The following is a 15,934-nucleotide window of genomic DNA, read 5'->3' as shown; positions in this document are numbered from 1 at the left end:
AAGGATGTTGTGTAGAATCTATGTACAGATTCCGGATAGGCAAGCAGGGTGTTAGGAGGCCCTTGCTGGATAATAAACTCACATAATGGTTTCTGCTGTCTGTTCTTCTGTGTGTCAAGGACGTTTGGAAACCTTTACAATTTCAAGAGATTTGTAAATTGAGCACATCAAGCAAAATGAGTTGAAGTCGTTTTAAAATATCAAGAAATTTGGTCAAGCAGGAAAGTAATAATCAAAGCCTATTTTTTTCATTGATCAGCATGCACTGCCAAACTACAAGGGCAGTGTGTTCTCGCAGACCAAAAGGTTAATGACAAAGCCAAAAGGCTGGTATACAATACCAGACCTACTGCCTTTGCCAATACTTGTTTTTACCACATTGGCCGGTGAGGAGTCAAAGCATTCTTCACTGAAAAATAAAATAAATCCTTCGAGACACAACCTCGAGGTTAATCTCACAAACGGAGGTAAGACGGACAGGTTTTGCTTGTCTTCAGTGATGATGTTAGCTGCTAGCACACAGTCAGACAGTGAACTAAATATATAACAAGCATTGGCATAGCTAATAGGTCTCGCCTTTGGGACCTTATAAGTGTTTAGTCATGCAACACTTGATGTTGTTGCACCAAGGATATTGTGCTGGATAACTAAACACTTTTAAGGTCCCAAAGGCGAGACATATTGGCTATGCCAATGCTTGTTTTTCTTTTTCTTTTTTGAAACTTCACTACATGCTGGACAACTCTGCATGTGCACACAAGCAAGGCAGAATCTCTGGGAGAAAAAGAACCTAAAGGCGATACCTATTGTCTTTGCCAGTTCTTGTTATTTTTTCTAGACACGGTTGTGTGTCTATTTTTTTATTTAAACATTATATTGTACACATTATACCACTGCGATTAGGCAACATGTTTTCCTTCTTTTTGGATAGGCTTGCAAAAATAAATAAACATCATACAAACTTTGTCGAACTCTGGCGTACTGGCTTTGCCACTACTTGATAAAGAAGATTATATGTGGCCTCCATCACTAAAATTAAGTCAATATCTGTGAAATCATACTATGATACTATATCAAATGTATTCATAACCATAGATCCTATTTTAATTTGGACTTACTCAGCGTCCAAGGTTCATTCTTTCAGCCAACCCCTGAATGATTATGTATACATCATAGGGATAAAGACATTTAAATAAAATACTCTAATGGATCCCTGCCAGTTGCAGGTATATTTTTAATCTGTTTTGAGTTTATTCAGCCACAAACAATCGAAGGAGGTTTGAAAATACATAAGACTTTTCCAGCTGCCTCAGATCATACCACTCAGCTGTGCTTCATGAACCTAGCGCCTTGAGACCTTAACGGGTGAGTAGCTGCGCTTTACAAATCCCTAATTGATTGATTGAGCCGTCAACTTCAGGTGGCCCCATCAACTTGAGAATCTTTCATTCATTTCAGGGCAACAACAGGCTCAACCTCCACCCTCAAAATAAAGACAGGTAACTTGATATGGAGCATTTCTCCACTGCAGTAGTTGCATCATAAATGAGTTAAGGGGGGGTCGCGTGGACCAGTGGATACTGCAAGTTCTAACATCTATCTATCTGGCTCCTAAATTAGTAGAAGGTTATGGCCTTAACACAATCTCTTATACTGATGACACCAGCTTCTTCCGACTATCGACACCTCTTTAGATGAGGTGTTAAAAGCTTGCTTCCTTACTCTGCTTTGGTTGAGAGAGAGTAATTTGTTATGCACCGTGGATAAAACAGAGATCCTCCTGTTCAATCAAAATGAAGAGGAATGGCTGCTTAGCTGTTGGATGAGCGAACTGCTTCCCCACCAAGGGCCCCACATCATTAGTCGGGGCTCTGGGTGTCAAAAAAGAAGACAAGCTGTCATTTTCACCTTAAATCACTTATGTCACTCCTCCCTGTTTCTCTCTTTTGAGATCCCTCTGAAAATTCCTGGATCTCCTGCCCCTGGAGACATTTGTTCTTGTGCTGATAACCTTGAGATTTGGGTACACTAACGGCCTTTATCTTTGTCTCACAATATAACCAAGAAACTTAAAATGGAAAATGATGGTTCCAAACAGATGTGTGTAGGCTGTTCAGAAGCTTCACTGGGGCTTAGATCAGAAGCGTGATCAGGGGCCCTTCTCTGATTTTACTGACACAACTGTTGGCATCTAAGGCTACCTGCCTTTTTGAAAATGTATCATAGGCGTTTGTGGTAATTAGATTTAGCAGTGGCAGTGGCAGTGCAGGGCCCTGAAAAGAGCGGGCCTGGGGTAAATAGGCATGTCAGCTTCTCCTTTGTGGCAGGCAAGGATTTACTGAACATCCTCTGTTATCTTAGCATCAAAATGCCACAGGAGATGGTTACTTCCATTAAACCGAGGCACTGGCCGCATGGGTAGCCATCACTTATTTTTTATTAATACCTGCATGAGAGATCTGTTTTTGAGGTGTTACTTTTTACAGTTAACTGCATGTTTCATTCTATTAAGACTATTCTAGTATGCAACTCCAATGAGACTACTAAATCTGTGCTCTTGTGTTTAGATTGTGCTTCGCCTTTCTTGCAGTCTTGCAGAAGGGGGATGGGGGAGCAAAGGTGCCTGGGATCAGACAACTCCTGACAAACATTTCAACAGCGCAGGAAGCACTTTTGAGAGAATATTTGAGCACGTACATGCAACATACCGGCCAATGATAGATGACCGAAGATCGGGTCTTCTTTCTACAATGGCCACCGACAAAACGTGTCTGGTAATATTCTGCCATTTTCTTCAGGAATTTCAAACATACAGCGACATCATTTGTTGTGCTGTAAAATGTGCCTACGTAACATAAGCCTCTGGGTTGCCATAAATGCTTAAATTAAATATCCGCCAACAGTTTCAATTCGTTGTTGCGAAATCCAATGTAATTGCGTTGTTATGCTGTACACAGGCTAATTCCCACAAGGCATTGAAAACCACTGGGAGGAAGCGGTTTAACACCAGTTGAGTGGCGACAGGGTGCTTCACGGGCATAGTACATGTCCAGGAAAATGCATTTAAGGCAAAAGAAAGAGAATACACTTCCGTTGCTTCTGAGGACACGTGGGAGGGGTGGGGGAAGTGCACGCGCGCGCTCTAAGGAAATGGCCTCTCTGCAAAAAGTAAACAAGTGGGAGAGGTGGGGGGAGTGATGGCGGCTGCTCGCGTGAATGCAAGCGCCAAGCCAGCTAAAGCAGCTTGTGGCAGCACTTTTTAAAGCCCCTACTAAATGTCTCGCAGAGCAGCACATGCGCTAGCTCTAGCGAGAGCTACAAACCAGAAGGAGTTAACACGATATTAACAGTTAAAAACTTTCCCAGTGCACAGACTTAGGTGAACAAGTCAAGAATAAAGAAGTGGGTATTCAATGTACACATCCTAATATTTCAGAGCGAATTCTGCTCTGGCCATAGCGAATTAATTTTGGGCAAGCCAAATCCAAGCTTTCTAGAAGAGCCTCTTATACGAGCAAATATACTTCAACACATGTTTAATTACAGTTTGTAGAAAACAATATTTTAACAAAGATGTTTCTGCATAAAAGCAAGGAATTGTGTCACATTTACATTTTGTGAAGTGTTACCACTGCTTATTTCGAGACCGTTATTGTAGGTGGGAACCACTGGTAATCATTTTTGGGGACCAGAACTTATTTCTCACCTCAACAAACTTTGATCCAAAGCTAGGAGGAAGAAGAGAGACGAAAAAACTGTGACAAATGGAGAAAGCATGGGTGAAAAAAAACCTGTAAAAATAGATCGACACAGGGACTTCCTTGCCGGGGATTGAAGAGGTCTCAGGCTGAAGATTACGCAGCCTTGGCATTCAGCACTCCGTTCTTTAATAGCACCAGAAGCAGGCTTCTGAGCAAAACCATGGGCCTCGACATTTCTTCTTTTGAAATTAAGCACAGAGTGTTACAAAATTGTCCCTAGGTTTGGTGCAACAAAGTCTATTGAACAAATTGAAATGTTACGCTGGCAGAGGCCCTCATCCGTGATATAACAAAGATATGGCCCCTTCAAATTGTTAGATCAATGACTGACTGGTTCATGTCTCCAAGTTGATCTGGTGACCTCAATGAGGTCTGACTGCTCATGCTGATATTAGGATACCAATGGACATAAAACCTCTTACTTCTCAATAAAAGAGAAGAACCTTTGATTAGCATTAAGATCAGTACCTCTTATAGGCACATCCAACACTATTCTATATGACAAGAGAAATCTGTGGTGTTTGATGCTCCTAAGGGCTTTTCCCCTTTCTAAAGACCCATACCCTTAAAAGAATAACAGGCCTCCAGAAGGTATGAATGAGAGACAAGGCCCACTAGAGGATGTGGAACTCTTACCCTCCACCCACATGAAAAAAGAGAACAAGGCTACCAGGGGTCCAGAATAGGCATACACACTTTTTAAAGCAAACAATTCTGCCAAAGACCCGTAAAAGAGAAATTGGTCAAAGCTACGATGCACAATGAGGATTTATGTGGAACAAGCACTTAGCTATTTGATAGACAATATGCTTCTCTTAGTTCCTGAAAAATAACAGTAAGTGTAGGAAACTGGGTTTTTGTTGCACTAGTCCTCACACTTTTTGCCAGGTATTTGATGCATCGTTGACTGGAGTGCACTGGGTTCCTGCTAACGAGGTCGCCAGTGCCAGTGTTTTTTCCCCAAAACAAGGAAACTGGTCAATTGATCCCTCCATTGACCAGGCCTTTAGCACCTCTGTAAGTCCCTAGTAAGTGGTACCCCTGGCACCTAGGCCATATGTACTAAAAAGGGTCCCCAAGAGCTGCAGCATATCTTGGGTCACTCTACGAGACCCACCACAAAACTCATGAAGACTGACACTGCAGGTTGCATGACAAGGTGCTCTGAAAAGTGAAAACACGACATAGCACACACCCTGTGTGTCATGTCCCCTAACACTGCATTTAATGTTTTTAAGTTACCCCTACAGCAGGCCTTACAGTCCTAAGGCAGGATGCATTATATTACATGCGAGAACATATCCACATGAGCAGATATGCCCTTGTACTAGCCAGTTCAATTACTGACAGTAAAAGTGAACAGGGAAGCCATCTTAAAGTATGTGAGGGGCACTGGTCACAACGAGTTTCCCAGCTCCATAAAGGCTTCACTGAAACCCATGGTGTTTGGTAACAAACACTTAATAAACCCACATTGATTCCAGAGATGAATTTATTAATACATGCATATAGAGGGTACCTTAGAGGTACCCCCTGAAAACCTACCTACCTCTAGTGTGTTGGATGACTGGTCCTGCCCAGCCTGCCACCACAGACCAGTTTCTGACCCTCCCTGGAGGTGGGAGCTCACGCTATAAGCTTGGAAACAATGCCTGCTCTGGAGTCGTTACCTCCTCCAAGCAGGATGACTGGTAATCAGCATATCAAAGCATGAGGCTTCAAAGGCCTCCACTGCCTTTGATATGCAACCCTGGCTTCCCACAGTCAGGGGGAAAAGCCACTCCCTGCCAAGGGCCTATTTTGGCACCAGGACATGTGGGAAAATTAGCTAGTTAGGAGGTGTGTTCACCCTTAGGCTATTACCACACCTAAGATGGGCTACTTGAAGTGAATAAGACTAGGAAAATTCCACCATCTTGGTTTTTGGTGGAATTAGGCCCTCTTGGTCAGAGTTATGCCCACTTCCCACAGGAAATGGTCATACAGAGGGTGTAGCATTCCTACAGGTAGGTAGCCCATTGGCTTCTACCCGACACTCCATGTAACGCCCCTAAATACAGTATTTAGGAGACACCCTGAATGGCAGGACCTCGGATTCGACAGACACAAAGAAGGAGAGGACAAAGAAGATTACTGACCCGAGAACAGAGGAGTAATGATTGGCTTGGCACCAACCCTGCCAGCCAGCCTGCTGCTCCGACTCTCGTGGAGAAACCGACTCGTCCACTATATAAAGAGCCAGTTTCCTACAGTAAGGTTCCTTGAATCCAGACAAGATCAATCTGACATAAAAACAAAACGCAATCAAAAATGTTGTATACCACAACAACATGCTCTCTTGGAAGTTACTTTGGATAAACATAACAGTATAGCTGTGAAGACTATAACACCAGTAACCACTAACTCCGATGAGAGTGTAGCCGATGTGGTAGAGGAAACCTCAGAACTGGTAAAGACTTGAATCAGTGATGGCTCGAGGTGACAATGGTATGGTACCCCTCTGCACTGGTTGAACATGGTGTTAATATTTCCTAATTCAGTGGCTTCATGAACTATCTCTGTGGGACATGGGATCTGGAGGGAGTCTCTCTTTTTCAGATTGCGGATTTGGCTTGTATGTTATGCTAGAAATATGTTGGTGAGTGCAGCTGAGCAGCATGCGTTGTGAAAACGGGATAGGCCTCTCCTTCCGCATTTTTGAGTGATTGGTGTTGCGGGTATGTGCGCTTGGAGCAAATGAAATTTGTGGCACTGTGTGTACGTGGTTGAGTGTGTAGGTCATGCAGGTGTGTGCTGGCAGGGGTAGGTTTCAGGTTTGTTGTGCTCTAGGACGGCAGCTTTACTGACTGCCCCTGAATGAGGCTCCCCCCAGATAATTTTCAAGACTGTGAGCAGTGTGTGAGCTTGGGAACCTGCCAGACCTAAGTTATGACACAAAGGTGTGAGGATTTGTTAAAAAAGTGGAAAAAGCGGGGCTGTGCTGTTTTGGGAGGCACAAGTTGCTTTTCTGCATTTACCCCAGAGGGTGGGATGGGGTGTTATGCTACAGTTTGGTGTACAGCAGGAGTGATGTGGTGGGTGTTTTATTGGAGAACGGGGAGGAGAGGAAGGTTTGTAGCAGATAAACTGGGCCAATATTGATATACGTTTTAGATTAGTGACGTGGGATGTCCATGGGCTCAACTCGCATATAAAATGATACAGATGTTCCTCCATCGACAGTGCATATACATCGCTATGCTGCAAGAGACACATTTGATGGAGAGTGAGGTACTGAAAATGCAAAGGAAGTGGAGAAGGCAACTCTACTCCGCCACACACTCCAACTATGCCTGGCGGTTCTGAACAGGCTAGCCCCGCAGGTTACCCTTCCACGTTCGTGGATTTAAAGATGACGAAGGGAGGTACCTCTTACTGTATGGTCCTTGGATGGTGTGGAAGTGTGTCTGAGGAATGTATATGCACCAAATGCTAATGAGGAGGTATTCTGCCTCAACATAGAGCGTGAGCTGCTCGCTTATGTTGGGATCCCCCTACTATGGGCTGGCGATTTTAACTGTGTTCTGGATGGACAGCTGGAAAGGCACCCTCCACTGCCCCACATGAAGCCAGGTATGTCGACCGCACAGAGGGCCGCAATGGAGCGAATGCAATGTGTGGATATCGGGCCTGAGACACATTCAGTGGTCAGGGAGTTCACCTGCTATGCATTGGCTATGCATTGGCGCATGAAGCGTATAGCCGCCGTGACATGTTTCTGGTGTCAGAGGAGCAAGCTGCCATGGTGCTGGATATACATATTCTAGGAAGGTTCCTCTCAGATCATGCACCGCTACTTCTGGAGTAGGGCATTGGTTGAACTAGGCCCAGGTTGCCCTATGTTGCCTGCGCTCGGAGACACTGGGGGACGTCTGATTCTGTGAGGAACTTAACGGTCAGTTACGTTGAGACCAACTGGTCTACAACGGCTCAGAGAAGGGTGGAATAGTATGCTGTGAAAGCGGTGACAAGCAGAGAGTGCATGTCTAAGATCAACTGTATGTGGCACCACCGAGGGGGAATTTTCTGGGGAGGATTAGTAGTTAGTGGTCCTCCAACCATGGGCAAATGCTGTGGGAGAGGCAAGAAGAGTTATTAACAGGCCAGATGAAGGTAGAGGAGATCTGGGGCAGGCTGCATTGCCTGGTCAGGCGTGAATATGGTCAATGGTTGCACAAGGAGGGGGATAAGTCAGGGTGACTATTGGGTGGCTGATTGAGAGGGAATGCCCACTCCTATTGATTATATAGTTGAGACACCGGATGGAACCATGCCCAGGACGTAGATATGCATTAACTATCTTGCAGGATCACCTGACGGTGGTAAACAGTGAGGTGGCGCAGGACCGGTTGGAGGATGCTTGACGTTTCCTGAATGGGTTGGTGCGTCTCAGTCTTACAGCAGATCAGGGGAGAGAGACGGAAGAAGAGCTCCCGGTGGAGGAACTGAAGGAGGCAGTTCAGGACATGGCGCAATGCACTGCACCGGGCCCAGAGGGGTACTGTTGGAATACTACCAAACTTTCTCGGAACTACTAGTTCCCTGCCTATTGGAGACTCTACGGGAGTCGAGTTGGCGAGGGGTGCTGCCAGTCCATGAGGGAGGCCCAGGTGGTCATGCTGCCTATGACAGGTAGGGACCCAACAGACCCTGGTTCTTACAGGCTTCTGTTTGCGACTAGATTGCGGGAAGAGGTGCCCTACTTGGTACACAAAGATCAGTGTGGTTTTTTGCTCGTCAGGGGGCAGATGAACTTGCCGAGACTCTCCCATGTACTACACTCTGTGGCAGACACCAACCTGGATGCTGCACTGGGAGTATTAGCTATCAAAATAGTGGTTGACACGCTGAACTGGGAATATCGCTGGGAGGTGCTGAGGAGAATGGGGCAGATCTTTCTGTCCTGTGTTAAACTACTCTGCACCCAACTTGTTGTGCGTGTCCGAACCGGTAATATGGTATCTGAATGCTTGCCCACTGAGAGAGGTACGAGACGGGGTGCCCCTTGTCTCCACTCCTCTTTGCTTTGGCGATTAGACTACACCAAGACATGGCTGAGTGGGGTCTCTGAGTGGGTGGTAACACCTATGTTGTCTTGCTATATGTGGATGACTCACGGGTCTATATCAACCGCCCAGAGAGGTCGGTGAGAGTGCTGATGGCGATCATGGCTGAATTAGGTGGGGTGTCTGGCTTACAGGTCAACAAGCAGAAAACAGTGCTTTTCCAACTAGCGGGGTTGGTGTTTATGGACCCTGTTGGTCTCCCAGTGACTGAGCTTCAGTAGGAGCATGATCAGTTCTGTTATCTTCCACTACAAGTGGCTCATATCTCGGAGTCCTGCTACCTTCTTAATATGGGTAGGGTGCTTGAGAACCTAGAAGTGTATATTCGCTTCTGGAACAGACTGCCTCTGTCTATAATGGGCAGGGTGGCCAAAAGCAAAATTGTGTTGCTTGCCACTGGATTCAAGCTAGCCTGGCTAATGAGGGCTGTTAGCCGAAAACTGGTCCCAGGATGCTAGTTTCCAGTCCTGGGAAGACATGGCTTGGCAGTTCGGCTGGACTGTTCCCATGAGGCACAGGGTCAAGACTGATTTGCATATAGCTGTGTCTAAACTGGCATGGCGAAGTGAGCTAAAGAGCGATGATGGATTCAACCCAGATCTGTGACTGGGGGCGAGTGTCTGAAAAGTTTTAGCGCTCCGTCCATCATCTCCTTGTGTTTGCATTGCTGCCTTGATGCCTGTACCTCCTGCAGAACTCCCTATGTAATATCCAGAGATGCACATTTGCCGTCTTGAATAGAATCCTAGTGTTGTCTGGCACAGAGGAGTAAAGTAAAACGGGAAATACAAAAGTTGGACACTGAGCTTGGGGGGCTGGGTCTGCCGGACCTGCAGTGTATTTTGCGGGTTTGTTACAATATGCATTGCAGTGGTGCGCAGATGGCCCAAAAGTGGAAAATAACTTAAAGGCGGGGTGCAGAGACAGTACAATCCTCCCAAGGTACCTAATGCAGGGTGCGAGAGTCCCGAGGGGCAGTCAGTTTATTGTCCGGCAAGCGGCAAAGGCGTGAGAGCAGGCAGTCACACGTGTGTTGCGTAGAGAGAGGTGAGGAGCAGCACCGAGGTTTCCGGAATAAAGAGAGTGGGCCTCACAGTCCGATCCCAACGGCAGCTCAGCTCAGTATCATGTGACTCTGGGCAATAGCTCACTTACTTTCCCTGACGGCCCCCCACCGCCTGGTTCCACTAGAGGTGATAAGTTTGCACTTTACAGATATGGAATTACTATCATTATTATTTTAATTAGGGTGCCTTATGCCAGGTTACACCCCCTGAAGTGGATACAGCATTTCAGACGCATATAAATGGTGATGGATATGGCGCAGTGGTTTGAAGGGGGCTGCAACATGGCTGGATACCTATAACTGAACTACAATTTCCTCACAATGGGTGAGGTGCAGGATTTGTTTCAACTACAACCAGGCCAGCTTTTGCAGTATGCTAAAAGTGCCCAGCACGGCTCGTGAGGTCTGGACAGATTTTCCTGCAGAGGCTGCTGCTGGATCCTGACTCCAGTACGGGTCTAATATCCTGCATCTGTAAAGCCCTAAAGGGAGACCGCAAGATACGCACAACAGTGGTCTGGGACAGGTGGACGTGCAACACTTGCCTATGCCACTTACAGAGGGTAAATGTACGCGGGTCTGTGCTCAGATCAGGGAAGTAGGTATAACGCAAGGGCTTACGCAGTTTTATTATTTACATCAAACCTACTTTAACCCGCAAAGATTACATAGAGATCCAGCGTTGTTTCTACATATGATGTGGGAGTGCGGTAGGGTACAGAGATACTGGCGGGATTGCTCCGGGCTCCATGGGAAGCCACGTGTTTAAAGTTGGACGCCTCGGTCAATCATTGCCTGTTGGGAGGGCTCCCGACTCCTATAAGAGGAGCTAAAATGGGAAACTTGGTCGCCCACTGTCCAAAACGAATGACCGACAAGCGCTAAGAGGGTTGGGGGGGCAGCTGCGGTTTGGGGGCAGGAAATATGGGGAGCAGGTGTGAAAATCTGGCGGCTGTGGAGCCGGAGGACTTCCCCGAAAGCAGTTTTGAGGGCACCTAGCCGGGGGTGCTGGTGGTTGGGGGCCTGAGATGCCCATAGATGCGCGGGATGGGTTAGCAGCTGTGCTTCCATCCCACTCGTGGCCGGGTGGGATGAACCCTCAGGATGGCGATGTGTATGTGTGGGAAAATGTACTAAGGCTCTTACAGTAAAGGGGAGCAGCCCGCCTCCACCCGCAGCTCACCTCATCCTCCCCCTGCGTACCCCCGGACAAGCCCGTAGGCCTGAGGGTAACCATGCTGGCACGGAGTCCCATTATTGCTGCTTAGTATTATAGAAGTTAGATAGTTTAATTGATAACAGTTTCACATAATTTATGTTATGTGAGATGACAGTGTAGGCTCGATCGATGCTCAGTGAAATGCTAACTGGATGATGAGTTGACACTTGATAGCCATAGCTGGAGGTGAGACTGTGTCAGACACCAGAAGTTGCTGAAATAAAATATCCTCTTATGTAAGGGGGGGGACCATTGGTTGGTAACAATGTATGTATCAATGTAGGCTCAGCCATACTTCTATATGTTGTAATGTACGCATTGTCAATAAATATAGGTTTTATAAAAATAAAAAAAGTTTGCTTCATGCCAGAAAACACAATAATGCGTCAGATACCACCCCTTGCACAATTAGCGACAAAATCATGGTATATAATGACCATGTACTGAAGAGGAGTAGTGAGGCGGGTGGGAGAAATCTGGCATAAGATTTTTACTCAAGTGGACATACTTCTTTCCTGAATGTTTAGAGGAGTATGTGTCAGGGCTTCCAACTACCCCTCTTCTTACTTGGACTGGCAACAGACAACCTCCCATTGTTGGATATATTCAAGAACAGGGGAATTGAAGTGGTTGTTAGCAGCCATGTACAGCCCATCTAACCAGAAGGCCAACTTTTCCATCAAACTACCCCACCCAAAATGGGAAATTGTTTACAGATGAGGGATTGCAGGATATCCTCAGTATCCAAAGTGCATGATCCAAAGTTGTAAGTTGTGACCAAACCACACACAATATGCTTTATCAGGATTAGATCACAAGATCTAATACTAAAGTTCTTAAAAAGCCTCATTTGTAGCACAAATGGCTGTATGTTTGAGGAAACTGAGCATTTCAAGACACTTGGTGACGTAAAAAAACCCTAATGCAAAAAAACTGATTTGTGATGAAAGCACACTCAGCGGATAAATGTAGGAGATTGTGCTTGACCATGTGCACATTTCTGGACATGTCATGTAAAAGAAATTCCATACATTAAGACTGAACGAAGAATTAAGACGTAAGCACATATTTTTTGCCAGACCATCTAATATACCATGTGCATGCTGTTTTAAGAGAATACGCTGAAACTTAACATAAGAAACGAAACTCTTACCGTACAGAATTTTTTTTAAGGAACAGTCAATTGCATGCAAAATTAAAGACGTAATGTTGAAGTCTGGGTTTCAGCCAACACCACAATAAGAAATTAAATGGAGTGTTGATACAGCTGCAATGTGTTACATTTTATAACCCGTACCTGGCAACTGTAATCTGTATCGAGACCGTCCCAAAGGCTCATAAACTGAGCCTTCATCATGGCCGTAGCTTCATGGTCACTGCTTGACCGACTTCGGAGAAAGGAATCTAAGTGAAGGGGGAAAAGGGGAAAAAAGCATGAACACATTTAATAAGAGTGCAACTATTATTTGCGCGCCCCAACCCAACAGTCTGATATCAAAAGCAAACATCTCTGTCCAAATTAGTATTCAGGTTGACCAGCATAAAACAGACTCTCACAGCTTTAATAAAGCATGTACAGCAAGTGATGTGGCTGTCAAGTTAGTGGTTCTTACAGGTGACCATATTGTACTATCTTAATTTCCTTTAGGGTAAATCTACTGATGCCTCACTTGCCAAACTCCCATCATGGATTCAGTTTGTTATTGATTTTCAGATTATCATTTATACATTTTCTGGAAATGTTTTATTTTCTATACATCTGCCAGTGTACAGTAGGTCCCAACTAAATACATTTTGTGTGTGTGTGTATGTATATATATATATATATATATATATATATATATATATATATATATATATATATATATATATATATATATATATATATATATATATATATATATATTTTTTTCTTCGTAAACAGCTCCGCCACCGCTCCTCCTTCTCCCGGGTGCTCAGTCGTGCAGTGGTGAGCCGCATTCAATGTACATTATATATATATATATATATATATATATATATATATATATATATATATATATATATATATATATATATATATATATATATATATTCTTCGTAAACAGCTCCGCCACCGCTCCTCCTTCTCCCGGGTGCTCAGTCGTGCAGTGGTGAGCCGCATTCAATGTACATCACGTTTCGTTTTTAAGCGAAAGATAGACGGCACTCCAAGTCTCTTGTCCAAGAAAAGAATTTTATTAGGCAGACCCCCTGCCCCCACGACAAACGCGTTTCGCCACTAGGGCTTCGTCAGTGTCCAATAATATATATGCCCATACAGGGCTATATTATTCGTTTGCTTGTACATATACTAGTCCCAATCCTCATAACACTGACACAAATGGGAAGGCTGTCAGTAAAGGTGTACATATAAATAACTTTGATGCTTATAATCTAAATGAATTCTGAGTAAATGAAGGCATCTTTTTTAAAAATGAGTACATCTAAATAATAATGGGGAATGGCCATGATTTTAATACATATGTTGTATTTTTCTTAGGTGGCATCTAAAGGACAATTACTGTACATGCAATCAAAACGAATTGTTAATGAATATTTTGGACAATCTAATGTTTTTAACTTCACGAGCACTTTTTATTAACTTTTGATTCACCATTTATCCCACCATGTATATTTTTGTATAAAGGATACTTAACAGGATATTGTACACTATAAGATGGCCGCCGATTTGGCGAGATTTAGTCCTCTTTCTATGATATGGAGGAGGTGGGGATAAAATGGTGTTTCTCACAATAATCGAGTTGACACTGACGAAGCCCTAGTGGCGAAACGCGTTTGTCGTGGGGGCAGGGGGTCTGCCTAATAAAATTCTTTTCTTGGACAAGAGACTTGGAGTGCCGTCTATCTTTCGCTTAAAAACGAAACGTGATGTACATATATATATATATATATATACACACACAGTTTGATTAATGAAAAATGCATATCAATCCTGACAAAGCACTTGCTACAGCTCTGTCCTATGCAATAGAACAGTTATTTAATAAAGCTCTCCGTTCATAAAATTAAAAACTAAACACGGGCTATTAAAGTATATGCATTTATTGACCCAATAAACCCTGCACAGACATTATTTTGAACATCTAGTCTTGTGACTATAACTTAGTGAATCCCAAACCTTTTCAAACTGCGGCTGTTTCCTTGACCTATTGGTCGTTGACTGCGGCTCCCCATTAGGTTACTGATTTTTGGTGGGGGGCGGGGGGCCTGTAAGCCTGGACTCGGAAGTACCTAATATTTCTCTTACTCAAAATAATTGCGATTAAGGTATCCTAATCATAGATGTAATCCTATCCAATCCACTGCGGAGCCCCATGCAGTGTAAATGACTGACTGGAGGGAAACTGGGTTCTCCGAGAAGTGAACTGTTATTGCATCATAACTATATTTATATTCTGCTTACTACCCCTGACGAGGTGTCAAATCGCTTTTCGGCTAGAAGCATGCTACTCCAGAACCCAAAATGGATTTGTTGTGGATTAGTATACGGAAATAGGAGTTAATTTGAGCTGTGTCTGTTAGCTGGATTGAATAGGATAATGGAGGGATAGGAAAGGGAAGAGTCTATAAAGCGTTATGTGGGAGATCATAGTAGTAAGATGAGGTTTGGGATGAGTAAAAGGAGGGATGCATAAAGGAAGAATTTAGAAATGTGATGTACTGCTCTTTAAAGAGGTCTGTCTTTAGCTTGTTCCAGGGGTTGGGAGGCCCTGATAGATACAGGAATGTTATGTCAGATCCTGGGTGCATTAATATAGAAGGTCTACATCTGCCGTCTATTTCTTTTTTGCTCATTAATCCCTCCATTAGGATAGTACCAGGCTGGACTTGCTTCCTTGGCTGTGTGGTCCTTGAGACTGAGGTTGGTGTCCAGGCTGAATCCAAGTAACCTAATTTATTGACAAGGTGAGGTGTTATCAACCAGTACTAGAACTGAAACAAAACTGCAGGCACACATCTCAAAATGTCACGCCGAAAAGTCTGTGACTTAAATGAGTCACAAACACAAGGGTGCAGACAGCTTTCAGCAGTTTACAGTTCCCATAATCTCTACAGACGATGTACACAGATTGGTAGATTGAAGCGCATTTTTGAGTCAGGCAGAAATAAGAGTGGGTCTTGTTTCCTTGGAGAGGAGTCTATTTCAGTCTGTCCTTTCTCAAGACTTTACTTCATCTATTAGGCAGAGGTGAGATGAGGAGGGGATGCAAGAAAAAGTGGGGGCGTGCAAAAAATTCAGAAGCCCTCCTTATGAGTGTTGGTTTAGTCAAGTCCTGCCTCATTAAAGAGATGAAACAGTTCAGAGGAGCATTGCACCTGGATACTGCTCATCCTGATGGATGTCTTCACCCCACACACCAAAGCAGATGAGACGAGCAGGGACAGTACAGGGGAAGGCAGCTGCTGAGTGGCCTGGTGGGTAGATGCTATGGGATGACAGACTTGTACTGAACATGTTCATACTAGATTGAGAGGATGATGTAATTACTGCCTGAAGAATCATAAAGAGAACAGACAGAAAGGGAATTCAGATCTTTTTGGTGTGAGGAAGTCAGATTAGAGTGGAAGGGCTGCCCTTGAGCTGATCTGTGGCCGATCTAGCAACCTTCCTGAGAGTAACTGTTTTTAAGTCTTGTATGAGTCTGTGCACACATCTGATGAACGTACAATTTGTGGTAGAACACAGTTTAAAATAACAAAAGCAATATTGTTTAAGTGATTACCATTTTGTCCATGGGTT

The 15,934-nt window shown here is 44.3% G+C and overlaps 1 protein-coding gene across 2 annotated transcripts in view; it reads right to left on the bottom strand.

Annotated features, from left to right (window-relative positions):
- The window catches only part of ATAD1 (ATPase family AAA domain containing 1), a 291,020-nt gene that overhangs the window by 101,107 nt on the left and 173,979 nt on the right, over positions 1-15,934 (bottom strand). For both annotated transcript variants that reach the window (XM_078642892.1, XM_078642891.1), the window contains exon 6: positions 12,449-12,555. In XM_078642892.1, the coding sequence (XP_078499018.1) occupies positions 12,449-12,555 (107 nt within the window). The remainder of the gene's footprint in view (positions 1-12,448; positions 12,556-15,934) is intronic.

Source organism: Lissotriton helveticus, chromosome 5_1 (assembly GCF_964261635.1).
Source record: "Lissotriton helveticus chromosome 5_1, aLisHel1.1, whole genome shotgun sequence".
In the NCBI taxonomy this organism is placed as follows: Eukaryota; Metazoa; Chordata; class Amphibia; order Caudata; family Salamandridae; genus Lissotriton; species Lissotriton helveticus.
This window is presented reverse-complemented; position numbering and strand designations above follow the sequence as displayed.